Source organism: Rosa chinensis, chromosome 2 (assembly GCF_002994745.2).
Source record: "Rosa chinensis cultivar Old Blush chromosome 2, RchiOBHm-V2, whole genome shotgun sequence".
Taxonomy (NCBI): domain Eukaryota; kingdom Viridiplantae; phylum Streptophyta; class Magnoliopsida; order Rosales; family Rosaceae; genus Rosa; species Rosa chinensis.
The window spans coordinates 53,479,861-53,506,697 of NC_037089.1; the positions used below are offsets into that span (position 1 = coordinate 53,479,861).

Consider the following 26,837-nt stretch of genomic DNA (forward strand, 5'->3'; position numbering starts at 1 on the left):
TTTTCTGAATTTCAATCTTCTAAGCTATGTATACAGAATAGTAATTGATCTAAACTACATATATAAAAACCAAATGATTGCAAAACAGAATGGTTTCAGATATAATGATTTCAATGCCCACTTGCTAACTTAGACGGACAGAAAGGGTTAAAAAAATGTATAACGTCAGCACGAGGGGATAACTCAGTAACACAATGTACTTAATTGAACATTCAAGTCCTACCAAATTCCTAGGGAGTATAGACAGATGCTAAGACAGATGAATTGAACTTCTTGGATGGTAAATTAGTACCAGCAGTTGCACCAAAAGCATTTGAAATAAAAATACAACAGAAAGGGGCAAAAAGTATCAAATTGACACCTGAAATCACAATTTGAACTCACAGAAGCAATCAGGCAAAGCAGATCCTCTTCCCATGACAAAATCATCTCTATGAGTCTTCCATAGGGCTTGCATCAATTCCTTCCCTATCAAACCTTGAGACGTGTACTCTGCAAAAGCTCTTCTGCTTAAGAAAAGAGTCTTGTACAAGCCGTTATAAGCTCGCATTGCTGCAACCATCTTATCCATATTTCCAAAATATGTTGCTATATATGAATCACTGTTAATAGACACATAATAATCCAAAGCAGCTTTGGTGTTCCCATGCATGCTTTTGAAATCCTCCCCGCTAAGTAGGCTAGACTTGGTAACTACATTTGTGTAAACAGATGTTAATCCTTCAATTTCCATCAGGCCATCCCCAGCTGCAAGATAAATGTTTGTGTTGGTTGGGATGGAAAGCACTTGGAGTATGAATGCTGTCTCATTAGGTGTAAGAGGACATTTCCCTCGTTTCCTCCAAATTTGGGCAAGCTCCCCAGTCCAAGGTTTTCTATCACCTTGTGCTGCCTTAACAGCTTCAATGGAGGCAGGAGAAAGGTATGGGTATTCACATTGACTGTAGGCTACCATATCAGGCTCAAAACGAAGGTGAAGTGACAGAAAAGGTTTAGGTATGGCTTCAAGAAGCTCGGAAGCCTTCTTCTCCAGGGCTTTCGTGAGGCGTAATGCACTGTAACATGCTTGACAAAGGGCAGCTTTTGCAAACTGAGGATACCTATATAATGCAGAAGACCAAAAGGTATAAGTACGAGATTGCTATTGTAAGATCAGAAAGCTCAGTCTGTTATCAGAAGTTCAAAGCCTTATTTGTACACGGTGAGTGATGCATAAAAAATTATATAAAATAAAGAAAAAGAAAGAAGTATTGATACAAAAAGAAACACATAATGAATAACTTTCAAATCCAATCTCAACTCTGCAAGCATCCTCCACATGACAGATCAAACAACAAAAACTAACTTTCCTAAGTTAACAAACTAACCTATAATTTGTATTTGACTTTTAAGTTGATGAAGCTATGGCCACAATAATTGACCTCCATAAAACAACCAGAAAGAAGAAAAGGAAACAATGTACATGAAATACCTATCCCTTCTTTGGCTCATTGCTGGTGTGATGGATATATAATGATGTTCTAATAAAGACGGAAGAACATTTTCAATATAATCAAATTGGCCTTTACGTTTGCTGCAATCTACACGGAAGGGTTCTTTTGATGCAAACTCGTGTGGTAACTCTTTGACAACTCTGATAAAACCATTCAACTGTTGAATGAAGTAGTCAACATCAAAGACGTCTGCAAAACCACTGAAGTCAAAACAAAGTGTTACACAAGGATATTGCTTGAACGAACACAAAAAGAAAAACTGTCATTCGTCCAAATGAGTGGTGTAGTTATTGGTCTCCATATGAGGTCATATAAACCAGATCCATCAAGGGAAAGTTCAGGAATAGCAAGAGACTCTCTGTGTAACAGATAATGTACTAAATTTTCTTTGCATCAAACCGTTTAAAGAGACACCCTAGTTAATCAAGGTTTTAAGAATCACGAAAGGTGAGATTCCAGAAATCAAATGGCAAGACGATATATAAACAACTAGTACCTTGATTCATTCCAATAAGCAGCCACCTCAAACTTTGGCAGAACAAGGGTTGCATTTAAAAGACGGGCAATACCGACCCCATCGCACAACTGCACTCCACATAATTCATTTGACATGCTTAGCAAAGTGCCTACTTAAAACAAAGCAATTTTATAAAATTAAAAATAAAGGAAGAAGCAGAACAGAGAGATATTTCAATCACGTACATCTCTTCTCATCTGATTAAGGCCACCATAGCAATCCACTCGAATGAATCCATTACTCTTTGATGGCAGAGCTGCAGCATTTCAACAAAAAACCAACGCAAGTGTCTGCAATGATTGTCAATTAAGTTCGACTCAGAATATAAAAAATTATTCCAGTACCCCTCACCTCGGTCCTAATTCTATTCCCCATGAACAACAAATACAACTTTTTCCCTTTAACCTTGCTTTGCATTCACATTTTCACATAACAAACAAATTTAAAACGCATTTAATTAAATTAAGTAGTTCCGGAAACCACAAAATCGTTCTGGGATAACCTTCAAATTGCATCATGCGGATAGATATTGCATTGCATACTCTATTTCCTATTGTTCAACTCAACAAAACCATTCTCCACATTTTTTACATAAACCTATGGACAAGGAAAGCATGAAAACAAAGTAAGTTGGAAATTACCGGTGAGATGTCCTTGTAGCCACCACTTGCAAGGTCTCCACTCTACGATCCTCCCAACACTCCATATATCCAATTTTCTTCTGCATTCATAAACACAATCAAATCAGAAGCCTGTGCTTTTACTCACTTTTGAATCTAATTCCTTCGCTGCTGAAACTAATTGAAAATTAAAGAAATAAGAGGGAAGAGGTTGGAAATCCATACTGGGGTGAAGCAAGAGAGAGGGGGGATTGGTAGAAAGGCGAAGTGGGGGAGAAGACGAGGACGGCAAGGATGAGAGAGAGAGTGACCACCACTACGGTGAACATGGGCTTCACTGAAATCACCGCCATTTCATCTCTCGATCTCAATCTTGTTTAAGCGGCCTCGCAAATTTGAGCGGAGAAGAAAGAAACGCCCTGTTGGATCGTATAGACGTTTCTTTAAGATCCAGGATATTAAACTATACGAGGCAGGCAGAGACGGTGATCTGGAACGTGGACCGGACCCATTGCAGACCGGTTCTTTTTTTTTTTTTTTATAAGTTAAAAGTTCCGGTTTAAGTCGTTTATTTTCTGAAAAATAAAAATAAAAATGTTCAAGTAAATCCAGAATATGTGTCTAGCCCAAACTCTAGGTTACTTAACCTGATTGTAATAGGGTTAGGAATTAGAGATATTCTCGGAGATATTCATAGCTGGATATCCGATTAATTGTACGATTAACTTTCATTGTACAACTCTGATTTTATGTCTTGTAATCCTCTATATAAAGATATAAAAAGACTCATATTATCAATGAAAGCACAACTCAATTATCTCCCAATTTCAGTTTTCCTTAAACACGTTATCAGCACGAACTCTAACCCTAGTTTCTAGAAGCCAAAAATCATTCTTCATGTTCGCTTCCATTCGTTGTGCACTTCTCCTACACGCCCGTGCGCCTACTCCTGCTGCAAGCCTCTGCAGCTACTCGCATTCCCATGCAACATCACATCCACCTAGCACCGGCTTCAACCAGGATTGCAAACCAGTTGCAATCCTAGCTTAGGATCAATAGCACATCTTTGCAGCCCAATGTCGCAAGCAAGCAAGCAGCACACAGCGCCTGCCCAGCGCGCAACCTACCAGCAGCAGCCTCGCGCGCCTTTGGTCTGTCAGTTTCAACAACTAGGATTGAAAGCAATCTGCAATCTTATAACAAGGATCAAAATCACGCTGCAATCCTGCAAATTTGTCCGCCTACATTAGGACTGAAGTTTGTCTGCAATCCTACAAGTCTGTTCTCCTAGGACTGAAGCTAGTCTACAATTCTACAACGAGGATCGAATACTCTCTGCAATCCTAAGAGGTATGTTTTACTAAAGGTTCCCGTTTTTGAAATTTTTATTATTTTTCTCTTTTTTTCTGGGGGACTTGCAAACTCTCTTCTTCTACCCCCTTTCTTTTTCTTCTTCATAGGGGAGACCAAAAGCCGAACTGTGGGGCTTCGTGCTCACTCCAAGCTTGGAGCTTGTTAAGATCTCCAAACTTAGAGTTTGTAGAGAATTTATGATCGACCACTTACGTTATTGTTTCTATCTAATCCAATACCTCTTGAAATTGAATTTCTTGGAAGTGATTACGATCAGAAATTCCTAATTTCTTGGAAGCGACTACGCTCATAAATTTTATCTGTTTTCGTGGTACCTTTTTCCGCTTCCAAACTAACTATTTTTCATGTTCTCTTTCAGGATGAGTAACCTGAACAAATTGGACTTTGCTCCATTAGGAATAACTGGCTCTGGATATCACAGGTGGGTTTGTGATGTCCGCCAGCATCTCAAGGCCGATGAAATTCTGGATACGATTCTTGAGCCTAGCCAGGATGTGCTAACTATTGAGCAAGCTCAAGCTTTGGAAGCAAATAGAGCAGCCTTAGAGACAAATAAAGCGAAAGCCATCATCCTAATGACTCGTCATATGGATGATTCGCTCCAGTACGAGTGTATGAATGAAGAAGACCCCAGAAGGCTGTGGGTCTCACTCGAAGAAGATTTGGCAACGTCTATGACTCCTTGCTTCCTAACCTAGAAGTGAGATGGCATAACCTCCGCTTCTGTGATTTCAAGTCAGTTCTTGACAACAACTCGGAAGCACTTCGCATTAAATCTTTAATGGAATTCTGTGGTAAAGAGATCATAGATGCCATGTTGATTGAGAAGACTCTCTCTACCTTCCCGGTCTCTGCATTGATGGTTGCTAAGAACTATAGAATTGATGTTACTGCAAGACGGATCACAAGGTTTCATGAGCTTGTTGGAGCTATGAATGTCGTTGAAAAGCATGACAACATCCTTGTGAAGAACTATAATTTTAGATCTGTAGAAACAAAGCATATTCCGGTATTAAATTATAGTCGCGCCCCTTAAGAGAGGGCACCAAGAGCGAAACCCTAATTTTAGGGATACTTCTGGACGTTCTGGTCCATATAATCACTCTACTTGGGAATGTAACCTCCAAAATAGGTGAACACGGAACCGAAGAGATAAACATGGAAAGAGAGAGGGAGGTAACGCCTCTGGACATGTTGGTGGCGCCACCAACACTAAAAGCCATATAAATGACGCTTTCAAAGCGCCTCAATCAATGGAGTCTGAGCAAAGAGATGTATGTTCTCGATGTGGAATATCTGGTCATTGGGCACACATTTGTAGAGATCGTGAAGAAATTGTCACCGCCTACAAAGCATATTGTGAAGCAAGAGAAGCTCACTATGTGGAACAAGAAGATCAAGAAGATGATCTAGAGTGAAGGGTTGAAGACTACAAATTTGGCTGGGATCAATAGATCGCCAATTCTGTTTAAGTCTTTATTTTTCCAAGAGATGTAATAGGCAATTGCCATATACTTTGTAGTAAATGCCATTGGTTTAGTTTTTCTTCACATAGGCTCATCCAAAATGAATGTGATGTCTAGAAAGGTTAATTTTGAGATAAGTGGTACTAAGCGAGCTTTTCTCCATCGACATCTCTCTACTCACCTGGTCATGTTTATTTTGGAGTTACCGAAAGAAGTTAAACGACTACATTTGTTTTGCATTAGCTAGCATTTGGATTAGATTCTCCTAATGGTTAAGAGACAATGATGTATTCCGTTGGCTTATGGATAAAATTTCGAGTTCTTTTCATTATGACTCAATTTTGATTCTGAGCATATTCTTTGTGACTACGATGGCTAGGTCATCAGTATTAATTCAAGAACATGGAATAGCCCAAGTTCCCCTTGCCAAAAAGGCACCTTGATTACTGTCGCAAAAACTCTCTATGCTTCTTGGACAAATCGCACCTATGAATAGCTAACGGATTTCATGTGAAAACCATGTAGAGAATGGAAATGAATTCCTTTGCAATGTCTCTAACGATTGCGGAAAAATGCGCATCTTAGATAAGTTTATGTGTCTCTCTAGTGGACTCTATGTCACTATTCAAGCTGTTAAATCCAATAAATTTATGAGAGAAGATCTCTTGGATTTAGACACATGATGGCTTTGTCCCAACATGATAGGTCATCCTAGTCATGATGATCTGTCTACTAAAAACTTCACACGCACATCTATTTTTTCGAGAGAAATGAAGCATGAATCAAAAGTTGATTCCTGGACTAAGTGTGACCACCGCTACTGCCTCTGGCACCGCCTCCATCAACCACCAGCTTAGGGCTGGCACAGTCCCTATTCATGACTCCATGGATGGCGCCCATCATGGTGATGGCGCCCTAGGTGATGTTGTAATCACCAACTTTGCTTCAAATAGCGTTTCAGACGCTCAGGCCTAACCACAATCCTTATTGGTTGCTTCTAAAGCCTCTCGCTCATTTACAAAGCATGTTCCTTAAATATGGAAATTAGGACTGAGACCGCCCTATGCAAAGGATATGAAAATACTCATTCTGTTCTTACATAAAATCGATGGGGATTTTGTGGACTAATTCAACCAACTTGCGGACGTTTAAATATCTCATGATGTTGGTTGACACGCAAACACACTGGTCATGTGTTATGCCATTGTCCACTTGAAAATGTTGCTTATATTACACTCCTAGCACATATCATTTGACAACGGGCTCACTCCCCGGATCATCCTACTCCATCAATTGGACTTGACAATGCTAGAGAGTTTACATTGAAGACTTTCGATGGTTATTGCATTGGGACTGATGTTGGACATCATATTCCCATGAACACACCCAATGGTCTTACGAAAACGACTACGATGAAAGCCCGAATATTGATAATGCGTACCAATCTCCTTATATCCGCTTGGGGTGATGCAATATCACATGTCGCTATGCTAATTCGTCTACGACCCACTGTCACTCAATCTACTTTTGCGTTACAGCTAGTGACTGGGTACAAGTATCGTACTTACGCATCTTTGAGTGTGCCATTTATGTGCCAATTGCGCCGCCACAACGCTCTATGATGGATCCTTACAAACGAATGTGAAACTACATTGGATTTGAGACTCCAACAATCTTCCACCACTTAATGCCCTTGTAAAGCGATCTCCTTACCGCTAGATTTGAGGGTTGTCACTTTGATGAGACAGTCTTCCCGTCGTTAGTGGGAGATAAGAACACGGATGTTCAACAGGAAAGACAGGAATTGTCGTGGCCTGTCCCCACTAGGTCTCATCTCGATCCCCAATAAAGTGACGAGATCATACATATCTGTTGTAAACATGCCTGCAAGGAAGAACATCCCTACAAGAGGACGTAACGCCACCCTACATGGAGGTAGGCATGGTGCCAACACCAAAGAAAGTAGCACTCTGGCCTTATATGCCATGGCCCCAGCTAGGATGCATAGGAGGCCCGTGGGTTCGAATGATACTTTGGCACAAACCAATCATTGGATCATCGACACTCAAAATCCGTCTCATGAGAATCTTCTGGGTTATGGTTATCATTGGGGGACGCCTCAACGTCAGAACCTATTCATGAGAATATAGAGTTCTTTGAAAATTACACTAGGGTACATGAGACGTGGGATAGAAACTTCATCATAATTGATGATGTAGTTACGCATTTCATTGCGCATGAGTTTGTTGAGTCCGATGATATCGAACCACGCTCCGTTGATGAATGAATGTCAACGTAGAGAAATTTGGCCTAAATGGAAAAATGCGATCCAGGTTAAGATGGATTCTCTAACAAAAAGGAAGGTTTTTGAGCCAGTGATGCCAACACCTCCTAACATAAAACCTATTGACTGATGGATATTCGTTAGAAAGCGTGATGAGAAAAAAAAGATGGCAATCTCGCCTTATGGGGCAAGGCTTCTCACAAAACGCCCTGGAATCGACTACGATGAGACATATTCTCTCGTAATGGATGTCATTACACTCCACTACCCTGTCAGTTTGGTAGTTTCCGAATAACTGAACTTGCAGCTTACAAATGTGGTCACTATGTATCTCTATAGGGATCTAGATACGAAATATACATGAAGGTTCATGGTGAACTTCATGTACCCAAGTGAAGTGGCTCTAGATCATGGAGCGCGTTTACAATAAGGTTGAAACGCTCACTAACGTGACTACTTGATTGGGAAGGGATATGCCACGCATTTCCATAACAAGTTTTAGATTCCATCGTGGTTTATGTTGGACATGATCTTCATTGAAAGCCTTTAAAGAGTTAAGGGAAACCGCTGAACACTTGAAATCCGAGTTTGAGATGAAGGATTTTGGGAGAACACGATTATGTCTCAGTTTGGAACTTGAGCATCGTGTTGATAGATGCTTAGGCATTTTGACAAGGTTGAGCCTCCAAGTACCCCCATGATCATCTTTAGTCTTGATCCTAAAAATGATCCTCTTTGTTCGAAGGATGATGACAAAGATGTGCTAGAGGCAGAAGTGCCTTACTTAAGTACAATAGGCGCATTATTGTACTTAGCTCAATGCACAAGACCGGACATCTTATTTGTAGTAAACTTGTTAGCTAAGGTATAGCTTTGCGCCAACGCGAAGCCATTAGATTGGTGTAAAAGATATCTTTCAGTACTTGAGATGTACGATTGATATAGGCTTGTTCTATCCCTACAAAGAGACGATGGATTCAGACCCATCACACACTAGGAACGCCGCCAACACTGGCCTGCGTCCTCTATCCCCATCCCAAAACAACATAAGTGTTTTGGAAGGTTTTGCTAATGTTGGGTATCTCTCTGACCTAGACAAAGGTCATTCCCAAACTGGTTAAGTGTTCACCATGGGTAAAGACCATGATATCTTAGAGGTCTATAGAACAGACCCTAGTCGTTATATCTTCGAACCATGCAGAGATCATTGCTCTTCACGAAGTGGTTCGTGAATGTATATGGATTGGGTCCATAATTACGCATGTTGGAACAATTGTGGTTTGAAGTCTACCACAGATGAGCCTACGAGCATTTAGGATAATGCTGCTTGTTTTGAACAAATGAAGCAAGGCTACAACGACAACACCAAGGATAATTAGCAACAACAGACTCTCATCAAGATCAAAGTGAACTAGGTTCGATCTGAGGATAGTGTGGCAGACTTGCTCACTAAGTCACTGTCTAAATTTCACTTTCGAGAAACCTGTTGGTAGCATCGTTTGCGGTAGTTATCCGAACTCCCATGACCGTAGTCATCAGGGGAGATGTCTACATGTATGGTCTCGAAACATGAAAGGTGTGTTGTGCTCTTTTTCCCCTTTGACTGAGATTATTTTTGTCCCACAGGGTTTTTGTTACTATGCAAGGTTTTTAATGAGGCAACGAGAGGAGCACCACATTTAGGCGACACAAGGGGGAGTGTTCAAGTAAATCCAGAATATGTGTCTAGCCTGGGGCTGTCACTCGGTCGGTTCGAATCGGTTATAGGTAATACCAACTTCAAAACCAAAGCTTTCGGTTTTAAAACTGAATTACCAATTACCAACCAAAATTTTCGGTTGTTAATTATATCTACCAAATTCGGTATTTCGGTTTTCAGTATTACCAACTTTAGAACAACTAATTCTTTATAATATAAATTAGAATGAACAAAACTAAGTTTTTGAATTTTATAGTCATAAACTTTGTATTCATCTACTAATTATAGCTTTCTTTTGTATATATGACATCAAGTTTTAGCAATTTTCAATAAAACTAGGTTATTTAACCATCGTTGACTAGGTTATTTAAAATACATATACTATTAATGTAGTATATGTAGTAATGTTCATACTATTATAAAAGTTTTTATGTTTATTTCTTAATATACGTGTATGTGCATTGAAAACTGTAGTATATAAATATAATATTTCGATAATCGGTAGATTTGGTATTTATCAAAACCAAACCAACTTTTTCGGTAATTTTCGATTTCGGTTTTATCGATCTCGGTTACTAAAAAGTCGGTTTACCAAACCTAAAACATCAGTTGGTATTCGGTCGGTTTGGTAATTACCAAACCAAGTGGCAACCCTAGTCTAGCCCAAACTCTAGGTTACTTAACCTAGTTGTAATAGGGTTAGGAATTAGAGATATTTATAGATATCCGATTAATTGTACGATTAACTTTCCTTGTACAACTCTGATTCTATGTCTTGTAATCCTCTATATAAAGAGGCTCCTATTATCAATGAAAGCACGACTCAATTCTCTCCCAATTTCAGTTTTCCTTAAACAAAAAACTAATTAATTATACCCACCATTAATTGGTTTAAATGTTCATTCTCAGAAAAAAAAAAAGGAAAAAAAAATTAGTTTAGATGTTCAACCGTATAAGTTTCTCTTTTATACGATCCCAAGTTCGACTCTCATAGTCTTATATTAGTTGTAAAAAGTTATTTTTTGGATGGTGCATTATTTTTGTTTTTGTGCGGCTAAATTAATCTAACATTTAATTTTGTAGTAAGACATTTTTTTTTTCAACAAAATTTTAGTTAGACATCTCTCTCCCTTGATATAGAAAACAAATTACTCTTTGAAGGCCACACAAATTATCTGCATATAATAATTTTGTGTATACGGACTGTGATTCTATAATCTCATATTATCACGTGATATTGTCATATAGTGAAATTTTGGCAAACACACATAAGGAAAAAAAAACAGTAATCCAATCGAGAGCAATTCTTGACCACATGGGTTAAACAAGTTAACCTAAACTACAGACAAGAATGAATGTCTAAGACTATTTAACAATAAACAAAGATAACTCAATTGCTGCCACACAAGGTGAATTGTGAAAACACTTCCATGTACAAGTTTCGAAATGGAAATCTTATATCAGAGAATTCAATGCCAGAGAATCAGAAGTTGGAAACTCTCCTCTAGCATTTCCAGGAGTGTGTCCACAACCGTGTACCTAGTGAAGAGTGGATCGTGAAAACTTTTCTTATCATCATCAATTCCATTCCACATGAAGTGTTACGCTAGTTCAGAGACAAATTGAGCAACCAGTGCTCCTTCAAAATTGCTTATAACATTCTAAGTGGTAATCTCAAGATTCATGTTTAGCATCCCTCCCAATTCATCCTTTACGTCGGCAATAGACACTAGTACAAAAATTGAATCACACGACGGCTAAAAACTGTCGTCTGATGCGGAGCTGACTGTCGTATATCTCGCTGACGTCTGATGAAGCATGATTTAGAGAACTTTTGTCTGAAGAACTCGACATCCATGTCAACAGCATGTCGACCGGCTGTCGATAGCTTGTCGACATCATTAACTGTCATGTGATTGTCACTCAGACGACAGGCAACTTAAGAACCCATTATGTGATTGTGAAGAAGTCTTTTTTTTTTTATAACTGTTGTGTGACTGTTATTCACACAACTAAAATATTGATAGCATCCGTGATATGTATTACTCTCACACAACAGTTTTTATTGTATGGCTGTTGTGAACATTGTGTATGTACAACAGAAAATGAAATCAAAAATCACCAAATGAACAGTAATTACCAATATATATCTAATATTTTTATAATCTACATAATTGTATTAAAATGTATTAGACAATATTGCCAAAAAGGAGCACTATGAATACATGGAAGAGAGTAAGAGAGAGAGAGAATGTGGTGCTGCCTCTACAAAAAAAACAAACTCCAAATTCTCTCTCTTCGTCTCCTAATGCAACAAAATTAGTCGAACTCAAACTTGTATAACTCAAGCAACTAGCCTCCATCAGTTTATTTTCCAATTCCAATTCAGGTGAGCTGCAAGAGGTGATATAGATTATCAGATCTAGATTGCAATACACTAATAGATGACTGACACACAAGATATAGAAAAAGGAACTTACAATGTTATTCTGAGGTTTGCCCCAATAGAATCCATGGAGAATAACCGGCAAGAGATTGCAAGCTACAGAACAAAAATTGCCAGTGCATGCTTCCCCATCCACTCCAACACAATAGTTGGATGCCGGTAGCCACAAACATCAACCTGCAGTAACATCCAATACCTCAGGTTAATGAGAATCAAGAAAAATTGCGAAGTAACATTACATGATTAGAAAGATTCCTACCATTATGTAACATCAATATACTATCCAGTTCCCACAATAAAATGGCATGCATTACTCCTCGTTAACAAATAAAACAGCATATACACAACCCAACTACTGAAGTACACAACATTTATCAATATTTATATTCAAATTAAATTATCTTTGATATTCTAAGAGGCAAACAAAGAAAGTAAATATACATATATTATTTGCTTACACAACATGCTAAGTTGTATATGAAAAATATCATAGTATCAATTAGGACCTATGATACCTCCAGATTATTAGTCAATTTTATAGTAAGAAGTGTTAAAACCTTAAGGTCGATCAAGCAATCTCTTATAAGGCAACATAGCAACAGAGTGGAAGTACCTAACATCTCTTCAATTGCATTTCCAAGGGTTTTCGAATCAAGTTCATCTTCAGTTATAACCCTTGCACCTACCAAGTCTGCCAACAAAGCAGCATTTTTTAAATTGATGTCCTTCAGCAACATCGGGTGACGGTATCTACAAATTCAAAAGTAATAATGAGTTCTCCCCTTGAGCAGAAAATAGACAAAACTACGGACATTAAGAACATGATTAAAACATGGTTGATAGTGGGTATGTTAGATTCACACGAAAGATAACCTCATACAACATGAAAACAGAAGTAAGACATTAGGTCTCATTTATGATCATATCATGACATACTTTAGTTCTACAACAGAACTTGAAAACTGAAATTACCAGAATGGAAGGCTTCCCAGTTGCCAAAATCTCATAGCAAGTCATTGAACCAGCTCACGAAATGATCAAGTCTACAGCTGCATATGCCAAATCATATTTTATGCATGAACCTTTGATATGCAGAGTTAGATCAGATTCAAGGAAAACATGGACACATCTTGACAAATGTAGAAGATAAACTAAATCTACTATCTCTGACAAATGTAGAAGATAAAGTAAATCTACTATCTTTGACTCGTATCATCTATCACAGACCTAAAAAAAAACAAAGATAATGCTAACCACTACTATTGGACCTCAAAAGAATGTTGCGTAAGTTATCGGCATGATTCACGAATGGATTACTTTTCTAGTCTTTCCAAGCTTATACTCCTAACAAACACATTAGTTTGCCTGCATAAGTTATGTAAATATGAGGATGCAACATGTTTAAGTCTTCAAGCAACATAATTGCAGTAAAATGCATATCAAGCATGCCCTAATGATCTCACAGGCAAAAGAAAGAGCAAAATCTATAAGAGATGCAATATTGTTTGCAGACAGTAATAAGAAGGTCTGTCGTATGGCTATTTCCAATGTAGAATACATGCTGAAGACTGAAGATTTATTCATCCTAACTTCATATTGGATAATTACTTCATTTCTACAACTTCATCAAGTGTTAGCAGCTTTAGATAGTACCTACTTAAAAAAAATTTGGGAAAATAGGCTATATCTAAAAGCATTGAACTATTATCATTCTGGGTAAGAAATCCACGCTGTCGTTGCCAACTTGCCATATACAAATCATTTGGCAGCTGAAGTCAAGCTTCTAATCAGATTTGACAACTACAATTGTCTCACAGGAAAAGCAGCTATACAGAACACTACAAAAAACATATAGGACGGACTTCTCAATGCTTCAGGCATAGTTCTACAAAACCTGATACCTATTCAAGTTCACAAATTCAAACCAAGAAAAAGATGATCCAACCATTCCCATTCCCGACTAGAAGGGACTAACTCCACTACTCTTTCATCCACCTAACAATGCTAAACTCCGAGAAATAATAGCAAAATCTGAAGCAGACCCACACACAATAACTCTTCAAATACCAGTTTGGTCATCTAACAATCTCAACTTTAATCAAAAGACTTCAAGCACCAAAACTACAAAGAACTGGTAACTAACTCAAGAGCAGCAAAAAAACAACCCAATTTCCAGCTTCTTTTCCAAAACCAAAAACAGCTTATGAATTCCACCCAAAATCAAAACCAAAACCAAAACCAAATTCTACTCAAGACTATTGCTTTCAATCCCAAAACAAAATCCAGCATTCATAACAAGATAAGAAAAAAAAACAAAACAAACAAAATCCCCGAAACAAATGTGCCGATACTAGAGCACAATCCAATCCCCCAAAATCCCAAAACCCAAAACCCAGAACCAGAAACCTCCAAAATTGAATTAACAAAGAGAGCAAGATATTGATAGAGTGCAAGAGCTACACACACCTACGGAGCCAATTGAGAAAAGCCTCCCACAAACCCATTTGACTAATCTGCAGACTGTTGTAGTAGGGAGAGAAAGATCTCCTTCAACACTCTCAGTCTCCAAATCGAGCTTTTGGAGAAGAAAAGCTTCTTCCTTTCCCTCCCTACTCTCCTCCTCCTCCTCCTACCAATAATGAATGAAACATTGAATCACATATAAATATGATTCACTGCAATTTCGCATTTTCCTTTTTGTCTTTAATCTCAGTACTACTACATCTTCACCGCTTTTGACACTACTCTGGACTAATCTATCATTCACCATTATACTGCAATACAGGAATGGACTAGACAAATTAGCAATCAGAGGCTACTTTAACATAAATTTAGTATGTGAAAATGCAAGAAACAAAGGAACAACCGTATGAACACATGTTAATTGTATTCAGCAAAGATATAAACTTTACCCCAGTATCAATTCCCCAACCTAAATTAAACAAACAAAACCTAAAATTCGCCTAAATTCAGAACCCAGTACCAATCGAAACAAACCCCAAAACAATCAAATTGAAATTTCCAGAACCAATTACTAGGGTTAGGGTTAAGGATTCAAAAAATTGATCTTTCAATTAGAAATAGAAGTGCACCTCTGGAATTTAGCTCGACTCTCTGGGCCTCAGCTCGATTGAGATTGTGGGTCTTCTGGCGGACCTAGAGCTGGAGCTCGTGAATGTGTTGGAGATAGTACGGTCGAAGCCCTTCGCCGAGTTTGGAGGGGGTTTGTTACCGGTGAGATTATTGGATTTGATGTTAGCCTGAGCGCATTCGGAGTAGAGCTCGGAGTTGTTGGGGTCGTGGAGATGGCCTGTGTGTAGAGGTTAAAGGCCTTCGTTATTTCCCAGATCGAATAATCCATTAGGTTTTGGTCGGGGTTTGTCGAGATAGAGAGAGAGAGAGAGAGAGAGCTTTCGTTTGGGTTTGTGGAAGAAGAGAGACACGTCGGGGTTTGTCGAGGGGGGAGAAAGAAAGAAAGAAAGTGAGAGAGCTTTGTCAAAGAAGAGAGTAAGGGTTTGGGTTTTGGTTTTGTTTTTGGCTTTGTGTCGAGAGAGAGTGGGGAGTTGTCAAGAGTGAGGAGTGAGGGTTTCAGTTTTTGGGTGAAAAGTTCTTTTTTTTTTTTGCCTGAGTGTGGGTTTCAAGCCCTGCCCTATGAATTTGGACAAGCCCCATAAAGACTCACACAACAGAATTTTATAACAATGTGGTCTGAATACTTGAGTTTTAAATTTGAAATTGTCTCCTGTCAATTTGACTTCCCTCGTTGGGGAGTTGGAGAAAAATGATGGTGGGAAATCTCCTTGCTTTCTGCCAAACATATTAATCAGACCACAGTTTTATTGTTTCTCGTCGTACGATTACTACATGTTGGGGGAACAAATATGGGTTTGAAATGGGGTTTGGCACCACAGACATGGTGGGAAACTTGCCGCTAAATTATTTTAGGGTCATACAACAGTTTTATTCTTAAACGTCTTCTGAACTAGTTCATTATACCATATCAGACGACGGGTTTTATAAAAGCGACGTACAAAAAAATAAAAATCAATCAGACGACAGAAAACTATGATGTGTCGTCTGATTCAATTTTTGTAGTAGTGAGACGAGATGATACTGCAAGTATTCATTCTGAACATAGTAAATAGAAATCAGCTTTTCCCACAACTTATTCCATAAGTAAAAAACTCCAAAAATTCAATTCACACAATAGAGGAGCAAGTTATTAACACCTTCTGATACACCTAACAGAAACGGGAAGCTAATGACAGAACTTTCCAGAGTCTTAGTGCAGTGACCTGAGCCATGTAATCGTGCAAAGTATGTAATGTTGTTCAACAACAAAAATAAAAACGCTAGTATCTAATTTTAGCACTGTCCAAGGGAATTAGAATCACACACAATTACAGATGGAAAACTATGCAGCTAAATATCATGGATAAGCAATAACAATCGATGCCTCTGTGATGGAATCAAAAAACCATCATAAGCTATAAACTGACAGCAGCACTGCCCACAACAGACAACTAGTAATGGTAACTAATTACCTATGAAGCACGGATACGCCATTTTGGCCTCGTATCCCGTATCGATCCGGGATACGGGTACGATACGCGCGGATACGCTCGGATATGCTTGGATACGCGGATCCAGATTTGGAAACGGTTTGGATACGTCCGTATCTGAATAGGATACGAATTTTTGTAATTAAATTGGATACGCAGGGGGTAATAGTGACTTTTTACGCTGAAAAAAAAAAACAAAAAACAAAAAACCAAACCCAGATCGAGCTCTCTCTCTTTAGCCAGTTCCTTCCCCTGAAAAACTCCACAGCCCTCTGCTTTCCTCTCTCCTTTCTTCTTCTCTTAATCAATCAACATGAGCTCATATTGGAAACCAAATGTTGATGGAAACTGGTATAAACAGATCCTCTCCCGAATATATAAAATAGATCGATAGCAAAGTTCAAGCATAACAAGGGAGAGACGAGATCTGGAAACTCAAACTAGCAAAGAAGAAGAAACAGATGAAAGAGGAGACAGGGGGGGACTGAGAGAGGGTGCGGGGGACCGTGACTTTTTTTTCCTTTTTGCCTCGAGCAGGGATTAAAAAAACAGATAGATAAGTAGGTATACACATGTTGCTTTCTCATAGAGGATTCACACCCATTGTGATAATGTATAAAATTAAATTGTAAATTGTGTATTTTCATATTTTCTTTTCTGATTTTTTTATTATATATATATATATATATATATAATCGACGTATCCTTCACATACCCGTATCCTATTATATTTAAGATTTGCCGTATCTACGTATCCGATCGTATCATATCTGGATACTCGTACCCGTATCGATGCTTCTTAGCTAATTACTTACGAACAGAGGCTCTGTACCCAAAATTTGCTTCTTCAAGTACTGGTTTTAAACCACCTGATTATGAATTCCAGAATAAAATCCTCAATAACAAAGGTATATACGATGGTCTACATGAAAATGTACATTGAGCATGTTTACAATAAAAAGCAAGAGAAATATATCTATATTGTGATAAACAGTGAAATAAATGTCACAGAAAGAAGAAGGAACTGCACCTGAGAATTCATCGAGACACTTCAGACTCAATTAACTGCTTCAAGCAGACCCGCCAGTCTTGGATTATTGCACCCTGTCAGTCACTTTCAATGTCAGTGTACTCACTTCTCGATCTTACAGAAGCTTTGTTCCCTCTCAGCACTTTTGCGAACTCTTGTATTGAGCAAGAAGTGCTTTGCTCCATCTTACTAGCAAGTATTTCAATGTCATCAAGTAGCCCCAAACCCAAAAGCCGGTTTCTCAACATCTCCACAGTAGAAGAGTATGGCGGTATACCTTCATCAATCATTATCTCAAAGTATTTACATGCCTCCTCTAGTTTGTGTTTCTTTTTGCACAAACCATGAATCATGACAGAATATGTTGAAACAGAAGGATAAAAGCCTCTGTTCCCCATACTCTCCCACACTTCAGTTGCCCTATCAAATCTTCCGATCCTGATCAGCAACTTTAGTACCATATTGTAAGTATGCCGATCTGGCATGCAGTTATGGAAAAAGAAAACTGCATGCCAGATTGGCATACTTACAATATGGTACTAAATCTAGATAACAACCTAAGAGCCTTATTAACTTCAGAATGCTCACAATGATAAGCTTGGATTGCATTATAACTCCATTTATCCGGCTTAACTCCCATTTCGATCATTTCATCCAAAAGTTGGTACGCCTCTTCCACCTTTTCATTCTTACACAGATGATACAATTGTAAGAATACACATTAGGCAAAAGATTATATCTCTTCATCCTATCAAGCACGCTAAAAACCGAATGAATATCATTCGGTTCGCATTATGCCTAAATGAAAATCGAGTATGTACCACCAGCATCGGGCTCAACTCCTTTTGAATCCATCTCCCGAAATATCTTATAAGCCTTATTTATCCACATTCGCACCTTTACACAAAGCCTCCAAATTATAAACCACACTCTCATTTAATTTTATAATATTATTTTATTGACGATATATTTTCTGTTCCAAAAATACCCTCAATGGTCTCTTCTCTCCTCTTTAGTCAGACTCTTTCTCTTGATAAACAATGATCTGTAAAGAGGAGAGAAGAGACCGATGAGGGCATTTTGAGGGCATTTTTACAGAAATTGCCACTAGACTTCCTACTGGAAACCTATATACTTTTTACAGATCATTGTCAGGGTTCTCTCGCTCGACCCGACCGTCCATCCGGTGACCTTTAGCAGGAAAGACCCAGGTCTGGGTTGTCCAGATCTAGTGTTTCAGTATTTGCTAAGAATTTGAGAGCATGGCTTAGTTGTTTTGATCTTTTGCTCAATACGAGTCGCTTCAATTGGCAAGAGATCAAAGAGAAAACCCGGATCTTTCCGGTCCTTTCGTGTTCATGCATGTATGCACGAACTGAACTGAATAATGATGATCAAGAACAGAGACGATATTAGATTAACAGTACAAATTCAATCTGCTAATCAAGAAAACTGCCATTGCAATTTGCAAATAAAAGGCAATAGTTAAGATTTGTAACTGAAAATCACAAATTCAAAATACCAACACATAATATTACCTTTAGCAGGAAAGGACCCACCGTCAGAGATGATATTGGATTAACAGTACAAATTCAAATATTATCTTTAGCAGGAAAGGACCCAGGTCTGGGTTATCCAGCAACGCTTCGTCGATGAGTTGCTTCTCTGGGGTGGTCTTTTTGGCGGGTCTTAGGTGATGCCAAAGCTGTTATGGCCGAGAACACTCAGATATCCAGAATCGGATCAATTTCATATATTCAGAACTCAAATTTGCGCAAACGAGTGAAATTTTGATTATGGGTATGAGGGTATTTGATTCTGTGTTAAAGCTAGAGACTTTGAATAGAAAGCATCTGAAAACGTTGAATATTTGGGGCAATGTTACAGTGAACATGTGGAGTAGAGATTTAATGGTGGAGAGTGGTGTAGAAGAGACACCTAATGATGAAGGAATTGGGCTGGGGTGCTTTAATTTGATCACAAGCTTGAGAACGAATAAGAAGGAGCAGATATATGAAAATATGAAATCCATTTTCAGAAAGAGCTGCAAGCTCTCTGTTTGAATATCATCAATGAGAGAAGACAAGGGCATTTTTAGAACAGAAAACATATCATCAATAAAGTAATATTATAAAATCAAAGGGGAGTGTGGTTTATAACTTGGGGAGTGCAAATTTCACTCCCAACACATTCACTAAACACCCTCTTTCAGTGACAAATGTCTCCCCAACCCCTCATCAAAATGCTACAAGTTTTAGCACCCAACTCAAACCCATTCTTAACTTTATCAAAAAACTCCTGGGCATGCGCTTGGCATGCTTTCTTTTACGTAATGTATGGAGAAGCTGATCAAGATCATGGACACTAGGCTTGATTCCAAACTCAACCATTCTATTAAAAGCTTGAATCGCATCACGCGGCAAAGTAGCTCTACTGTAAACTCTAAAAATAACCCAGAACAGAATTCTCACAACACTTGGACTCTCTCATTTCAATAAGAAAATCCCACAACAGAGTAAATTGGCCATTACTCCCCAAGATATCAATCAAAATGTGATGGCTTTCACCACTGTGTTGAAAACTAGGAATTGTTTTAGCCCAGAGAAAGAATCTGTGGACTGAAAACCCAAGATTTGTGCAGCGTTTTAGAACTTGCTCAACCAATTTTGGGGATATTTGGGTTGGACCAAGAGTTGAGGTAAAGCTCCAAGTCGTGGTGAGGGTTTCTGTGGTCGCTGAGAATGCGTGAGATTTCGTTGACCAGGCGAGGTAATTGTGGAGATGGTGGGTTTTGGTGGGTGAGAGAAGAGAAGGCTAATAAAGGCTAGATGTATCATGCTTGCTCACCTAAGGAACAGTTTTAAGGGACTATGAGGGACAAATGCATCTCAACCACATATATTAAATATAAAAGCAGAAATTATAACAATTTAAAACTGTGCATTTATTTTCAGCAGTCAGATTCACTTGTCCCTTATAGTTCTTTAAAAACGGTCGCTTAGGTGAGCAGACGTTCTAGACATATAGTATAAAAATGCTTTGTCGGCTTGCATATTTAACATTATTTTTGCTGCTACATCCTGCTAATGAGGAGTCCTATATGCTTTTATGTCAGTTAAACATGGCTTCTATTTACATGTGGTTTTTTTTTAGGGGGGTGAAATTAGCACACCCCATTTTACATTCTGCACACCCTTTCCAATATTTTAATATTTTCTGATGTTCTCTTATGTTTGTTTCCCATAATACCCTTCTTCTCCAAGCACTCAGTGCCTGACTTTGCTTCTCTTGAATAACAATGCCAGGCCCACTAGGAAAAAGAAAATTCCCGAGGCTAATTATGGAAAAATGAAATGTGGAAATAACTCCAATGCAAGGGGGTTTAGACGTGCTGATCCCTACCCGCGTGGCAACAATGCACCACGTGGAAAGGGACATGGGGATCATGGAAACAAGATGCCAACGGAAAGAGTTGACAATGAACCATGCTATAGGTGTGGATTCATTGGACATTGGTACAAGAACTGCGAAGCAAACAACAGAGTAGCAGCCAATTACAAGAGGTATAGAGAGTCTAAAGAACAAGTAGCTCACTATATGGAAGAAATAGGTCATGACCTAGACGTCAACCTTACAGTTGCAGACTCCAATGGCAAAGAGGAACTTGCTAAGTCAATGGATGCTCTCAATCTTGACTGATCTGCTTTATTCATTTTATTTTCCAAAGACAGTTGTGAAGGCATAATGCCTCATTTTTAATTAGACTATTGTTTGGTCTTAAAGTTTATTTTCAATCATGGATTGATGAATAAGATTTCTGAACAAGACCTTGATTTGATTATCGTTGGCTTATTAATAAATTTTGAATTTTATTCTGCAGCACTGGATTTATTCAAATTTATTTACTACACATATTTACATGGTTCGACATAGCACTATAAAGATGTAAAGCAATACATCTAGAGAAAAATTATTAGAATGAAAAAAATACCATTTTACGCAAATAGAAATACTCTAAAGAATATGAGTTATATTTTCTAAATACCTCCCATTTATTTGTAGGAATGAATGGAGGAGAACTTGAGTGCTTAGATGATAGTGGGACTACCCACACAATATTAAGTAATAGGCAATTATTCATTGAACTAATAGCCTATAATTCCTCTGTGACTACGATGATTGGATTATCAAAACTAATAAAATGGCGAGGAACTGCCAAATTTTTGCTGCCTAATGGCGCAACATTTCAAGTCACAGACGCTCTATATGCACCAAGAGCTAATCGAACCTTGTTAATGTTTCAAAGCTATTTGTGCCAACGATTATCCAGTAAAAACACACCGTGAGAATGGAACTGAATACCTTGATATTATATCTAATGACTGTGGAAGGAAACACATCTTAGAGAAACTTATGAGTCAATTTAGTGGACTGTACCTCACTACGATTCGGATCATTGAATCCTATACTGTCACCAACAATGAAATGTGGGACACTAACTCATACAGGTTTTTGCATGACCGCCTATGGCACCGAGGTCGTGACATGATGATCCGTATTTTTCAAGAACTCACACCGACATCCCTTCTTTCGAGTGAAAAATGGGAGAAAAATCTGCCACACTGCAAGGTGTCGATTCTAGGATTGCTAAAATGCAGTCATTGGTTTCTGAAGTACCAGAAGCACTACCTCCCTCCCATTATGCCTCATTGACTATTTCAAAGGCACATCACTCGTTTTGCAAAGCCTGCACTTTAGCAAAAACAGGATCAAGACCTTCCTATGCTAAAGATACAAAACAAAACATTCCATTCTTACAAAGGATACAAAGAGATGTCTGTGGACCTATCCATCCAGAATGCGGACCATTCAAGTACTTTATGGTTTTGGTGGATACTTCGACAATCTGGTCACATGTCGTTTTATTGTCCACAAGAAATGCTTCAATACTCCTAGCACAGATTATACTTTTAAGGGCTCACCACCCTGATCACCCTATCAAGTCTATAAGGCTTGATAATGCTGGAGAGTTTACATCAAAAGCATTTGATGATTATTGCATATGGCGCAAGGTTTCTCACAACGCCCTGGAATTAACTACGAGGAGACATACTCTCCCGTAATGGACGTTATAATGTTCCGCTACTTAGTTAGCTTAGTAATTTCCGAAGGACTGGAAATGCAGCTCATGGATGTGGTTACTGCATATCTCTATGGGGATCTAGATTCAGAGATATATATGAAAAGTGCCTAATGGCTTTACATTACCCAAGTCAAGTGACTCTAAACCACAGAGTGCGTTTGCAATTAAGTTGAAACGCTCACTTTACGGATTGAAACAATCCAGATGGATGTGGTATACCCGTCTAAGTGACTACTTGATTGGGAAGGGATATAAAAACGATGAATTATGCCCCTGCGTATTCATAAAGAAAACAAGTTCCGGATTTGCAATTGTAGTGGTATATGTCATAACTGGTACTCTTAATGAAATAAGAGAAACTGCGAGCTACTTGAAATCCGAATTTGAGATGAAGGATCTTAGGAAAACTCAATTCTATCTAGACCTTGAACTAGAACACCTAGTTTGTGGAATATTAATCCACCAGTCTGCATATGTCCAAAAATCAGGCGATATAACATGGTCAAAGCACATCCTGCTAGCATTCCCATGATCGGTCGAAGTTTGGATGCAAGGAAAGATCCATTTCGTCCAAAGGAAGATGACGAACAAGTGTTGGGAGCTGAAATTCCCTATCTAAGTGCAATAGGAGCATTGTTGTACTTAGCCCAATTTACTCGACCAGACATTGCATTCTCAGTGAACTTTTTAGCTAGATTTAGCTCAGCGCCAACGCAGCGTCACTGGAATGATATCAAGAACATCTTCGATACCTAAAAGGAACCATTGACTTGAGACTGTTCTTTCCCTACGGAGAGACAAGAGGGACCGCAGATGGAACTGCAATCCCTGAAGAAAATATTGATAGCGAAAGTGCCACTCACTACACTGAAACGCCAAATGGTGTTTTGGTTGGTTTTGCTGATGCTGGGTATCTCTCTGACCCACATAAAGGTCGTTCCCAAACTGGTTATGTATTTACCAATGGGAACATGGTGATATCTTGGAGATCAACCAAGCAAACCCTTGTGGCTACCCCTCGAACCACTCAGAGATCATTGTTGTACATGAGGCGGTTCGTGAGTGTGTATGGTTAAGAACTATCATTGCACATATTCGAGGGATTAGTGGTTTGAGTTCTACCACTGAAGAGCCTACTTGCATTTATGAACACAATGCAGCTTGCATCGAATAGATGAAGCTAGGTTGTATTAAGGGTGATAACACAAAACACATATCGCCAAAGTTGTTCTACAATCAGCAACAACAGGCTCTCCTCAAGATTCAAGTGAATCAAGTAAGGTCTGAGGAGAATGTGGCAGATTTGTTCACCAAATCATTGCCTAAGGCCACATTTGAGAAACATGTGAAAAACATAGGAATGCGAAGACTTTCCAAGCTCCCTAGATTAATGTAAGTATCAGGGGGAGGTGTAGACATCAGGGGGAGTCTAACACACACATGTCATACTCAAATGTAAAAGGTGCGTTGTGCTCTTTTCCTTCGACCAAGGTGTATTTTTGTCCCACAGGGTTTTTATTGTTACTTGGCGAGGTTTTTAGTGAGGCAACAACTCATGCACCATTTCATCTTTGACTTGGCACAAGGGGGAGTGTTAAAGGAAAAACACATTATGTGCCTTCATCAAAGTGATTGACGGAGAGGGAATCAAGCAATTACCAATTAACATCAATCAACATGAATTATGGACCAATCAGTAGTTATTGTCATCATTGTAATTGTTATTTCCATTGTAATTCTCTCCCTATATAAAGGGGTTATGAAATGAAATGAGTAGACCAATTCAAATTCTCATTTTAGTTTTACAAAATATAGGGTGTAATGAGCAAGTAGGGTGAACAAAGAAAATTGTAGGGTGGCAATAGCCACACCCAGCAATTAATCAGATCAAACCCAGAAAAGGAAAAAATTATAAGAAAAGCTAACGGAAAAATTCACCGATGATAACTGCCAATCGCAAATCGCAAGCAACAAAGCTCTGTATGCGGTAATAACTGCCGATCAACAACCAAAGCAGTATTCGTTGGCCTTCGCATTAAGAGAGATCCAAACGCTGCATTCAGTTATTGAAAGGATAGAGAAAATTCAATTCTCTAAAGTGGTGCGTAAAGCAGTTAAGGATTGACACGAAGACATAACAGATTAACAGGTGGCACGGACAAATGGACGTAATTTGATTAAGAGGGAGGGATAGAATAGTCAGGGAACTATCTTGTCCGTATCCTGGGTTTTAGTATAGTTTTTATTTATTTTTTATTTTTATGACAGAAAAAAGTTTACAAAACAAAACCACGAGAGACACCCCCTCCCCGTTGATCCAAATGGAAAGCTGAAGACACAAAAAGGGGAATACAAGAAAACCAAACCTTAGGATGTACATGATTATATGCCAAAGAGGCTAGATGATCTGCAACAAAGTTCGCTTCTCGGTAAATATGCCTAAAGATAATAGACTGAAAAGTAGAAGCCAACATTTTGATGTCTCTGACCAACACTTGAATTCTCCAAGGAACAGCAGCGTTTCCAGAAAGACAATCTATCAACAACTTGGAATCACCTTCAACAATAACTTTCGATAAATTATGCAGCTGAGCTGTGTGTAAACCTTCACGAAGAGATGTAGCCTCTGCAACCAAAGCATTAGCTGATCCAATATTTCTACAAGCTGCTACAAACGGATTCCTTTGAGAGTCCCTAATAATAAAACCTATATATAGAGGCTTGATTATTTTTAAAGGAACCATCAAAGTTCAACTTATAAAAATCATCATGAGGAGGATGCCATTTAATGTGAAAAAAAACTTAGAAACTTTAATAGAAGAAGGCTTTAAATTAGCTTGAGAATAAGACTTACGAAGAGTAACAGCTGCAAATAAGTACAGGATGGAGAAGTAACTGTATTTCTGAAAATCAAATTATTACGATCCTTCCAAATAGACTACAAGATAACTAAGATAGATTCCAAAAGATCCTTGGAATTATGAAGTTTAGAAATATACTCTAACCAAGAAATTAAAGAAGTAAAGGAGTAATTAGGAATTGGGAGAGAAGAAAATGACCATACCTGAGAAGCAAAAGAGCAACGCAAAAAAAGATGATCTAGATTTTCTATATGATCATTATAGAATGGGCACGAAGGATTAATATTATGGTTAGACATTGAAAGTGAATCTCTCGTTTTAAGCCTACCTCTAATAAGCATCCAACCAAAAATCTTAATTTTTGGAGGAACATTTAATGACCAAATTTTGGAAAGTAAAGATGCTTTGGAACAATCCGGGATACTATTATACTGAAGCCAGGAGGCTGATTTGACTGTAAACAGACCTGAACTAGAAGGGCCCCAAACAAAAGAGTCTGGATAATTATAAATTGGAAGAGGAATAGCCAAAATTTTGTCCACAACATCAGGAGGTAAAGGGGAAGAAAGTTTTATTTTGTCCCAAGTATGATTGTGAATAAACTCTGCAACTTTAAGGGAATCGTTTAACTAATTCCTATCCTGAATAGGTATGAGACTAGAAAGAGAAAAAGGAAAAACCCAATTAGAGGACCAAAAAAGAATTGATTCCCCATTTCCAACTATCCACCTAAGGCCTTGAGAAAGTAAATCTCTAGTTATTAGTTTATACATCCTACGTTTCGTTGCGGATAGCCTAAATAAATTTTAAAAGCGAGGAGATCACTTGTCACAGTAGAGCATCTCTAACAGTGAAAGTTAATTTTTAGTTAAATTTAGCTAAAATTATTAAATATAGCTATTGATTTAACAATGTTGATCCAATTGGTTATTTTTGCAATTATTTTTTTCACTGACCTAGCTCTCTGCTAGGGTTTATTGTTGGCCTTCCACCTTCGACAAATTTCTCAAGATTTTCCACATCTTTAGGGTCATGGCCATTGCTATCCTAGTGGCTAATCGTTTTTTTTCTTATTGTTGCTTTTGTTCTGTAGCTTGGAGTGCCGCCCTGGATTTGGATCCCTGTGGTGGTTGTCGGGGACAACAGTTATGATGTTTTGGTTGCTGATCTGAGGTCGGGTTCTGACAGCGTGGATTTGGTTTGGTATACATTGGATCAGTACAACTGGGCTTTGGATTGAGGTCATCTAACTATCGACGGTGGTGGGGGCTGCATAAACGCAGTTGATGGTGTTTGGGAATAGAAGGATATATGCACCTCCTCTGATTTTGGTAGCTTGATT

General features: G+C 38.4%; 1 protein-coding gene and 1 pseudogene across 3 annotated transcripts; both read right to left on the reverse strand.

Annotated features, from left to right (window-relative positions):
- Positions 1–102: 102 nt before the first annotated feature.
- On the reverse strand, positions 103–3,110 carry LOC112184420 (O-fucosyltransferase 13). 3 transcript variants are annotated; one of them, XM_024322677.2, is made up of 6 exons: positions 2,856–3,104; positions 2,652–2,731; positions 2,196–2,266; positions 1,990–2,078; positions 1,472–1,693; positions 103–1,100 (listed from the first exon to the last, which is right to left on the reverse strand). In XM_024322677.2, exons 1-6 carry the CDS (start codon positions 2,981–2,983, stop codon positions 368–370), a joined length of 1,323 nt encoding a protein of 440 aa, XP_024178445.1. In that variant the 5' UTR covers positions 2,984–3,104; the 3' UTR covers positions 103–367. The 3 variants fall into 3 exon arrangements, with proteins under 3 accessions (XP_024178445.1, XP_024178446.1, XP_040371526.1); XM_024322678.2 differs by having other exon boundaries at positions 2,196–2,300; positions 2,856–2,917; XM_040515592.1 differs by lacking the exon at positions 1,472–1,693 and having other exon boundaries at positions 2,856–3,110.
- A 14,406-nt stretch (positions 3,111–17,516) lies between these two features.
- Positions 17,517–25,378, reverse strand: LOC112184527 (annotated as a pseudogene).
- Positions 25,379–26,837: the final 1,459 nt, after the last annotated feature.

Coding starts and splice junctions, on each gene's coding strand:
- LOC112184420 (XM_024322677.2), bottom strand. CDS start 2,983: ATGGCGGTGATTTCAGTGAAGCCCATGTTCACCGTAGTGGTGGTCACT. Junction 2,267..2,651: donor GCTACAAGGACATCTCACCG/GTAATTTCCAAC, acceptor GAAATGCTGCAG/CTCTGCCATCAAAGAGTAAT. Junction 1,101..1,471: donor ATGAGCCAAAGAAGGGATAG/GTATTTCATGTA, acceptor TGCATTATATAG/GTATCCTCAGTTTGCAAAAG.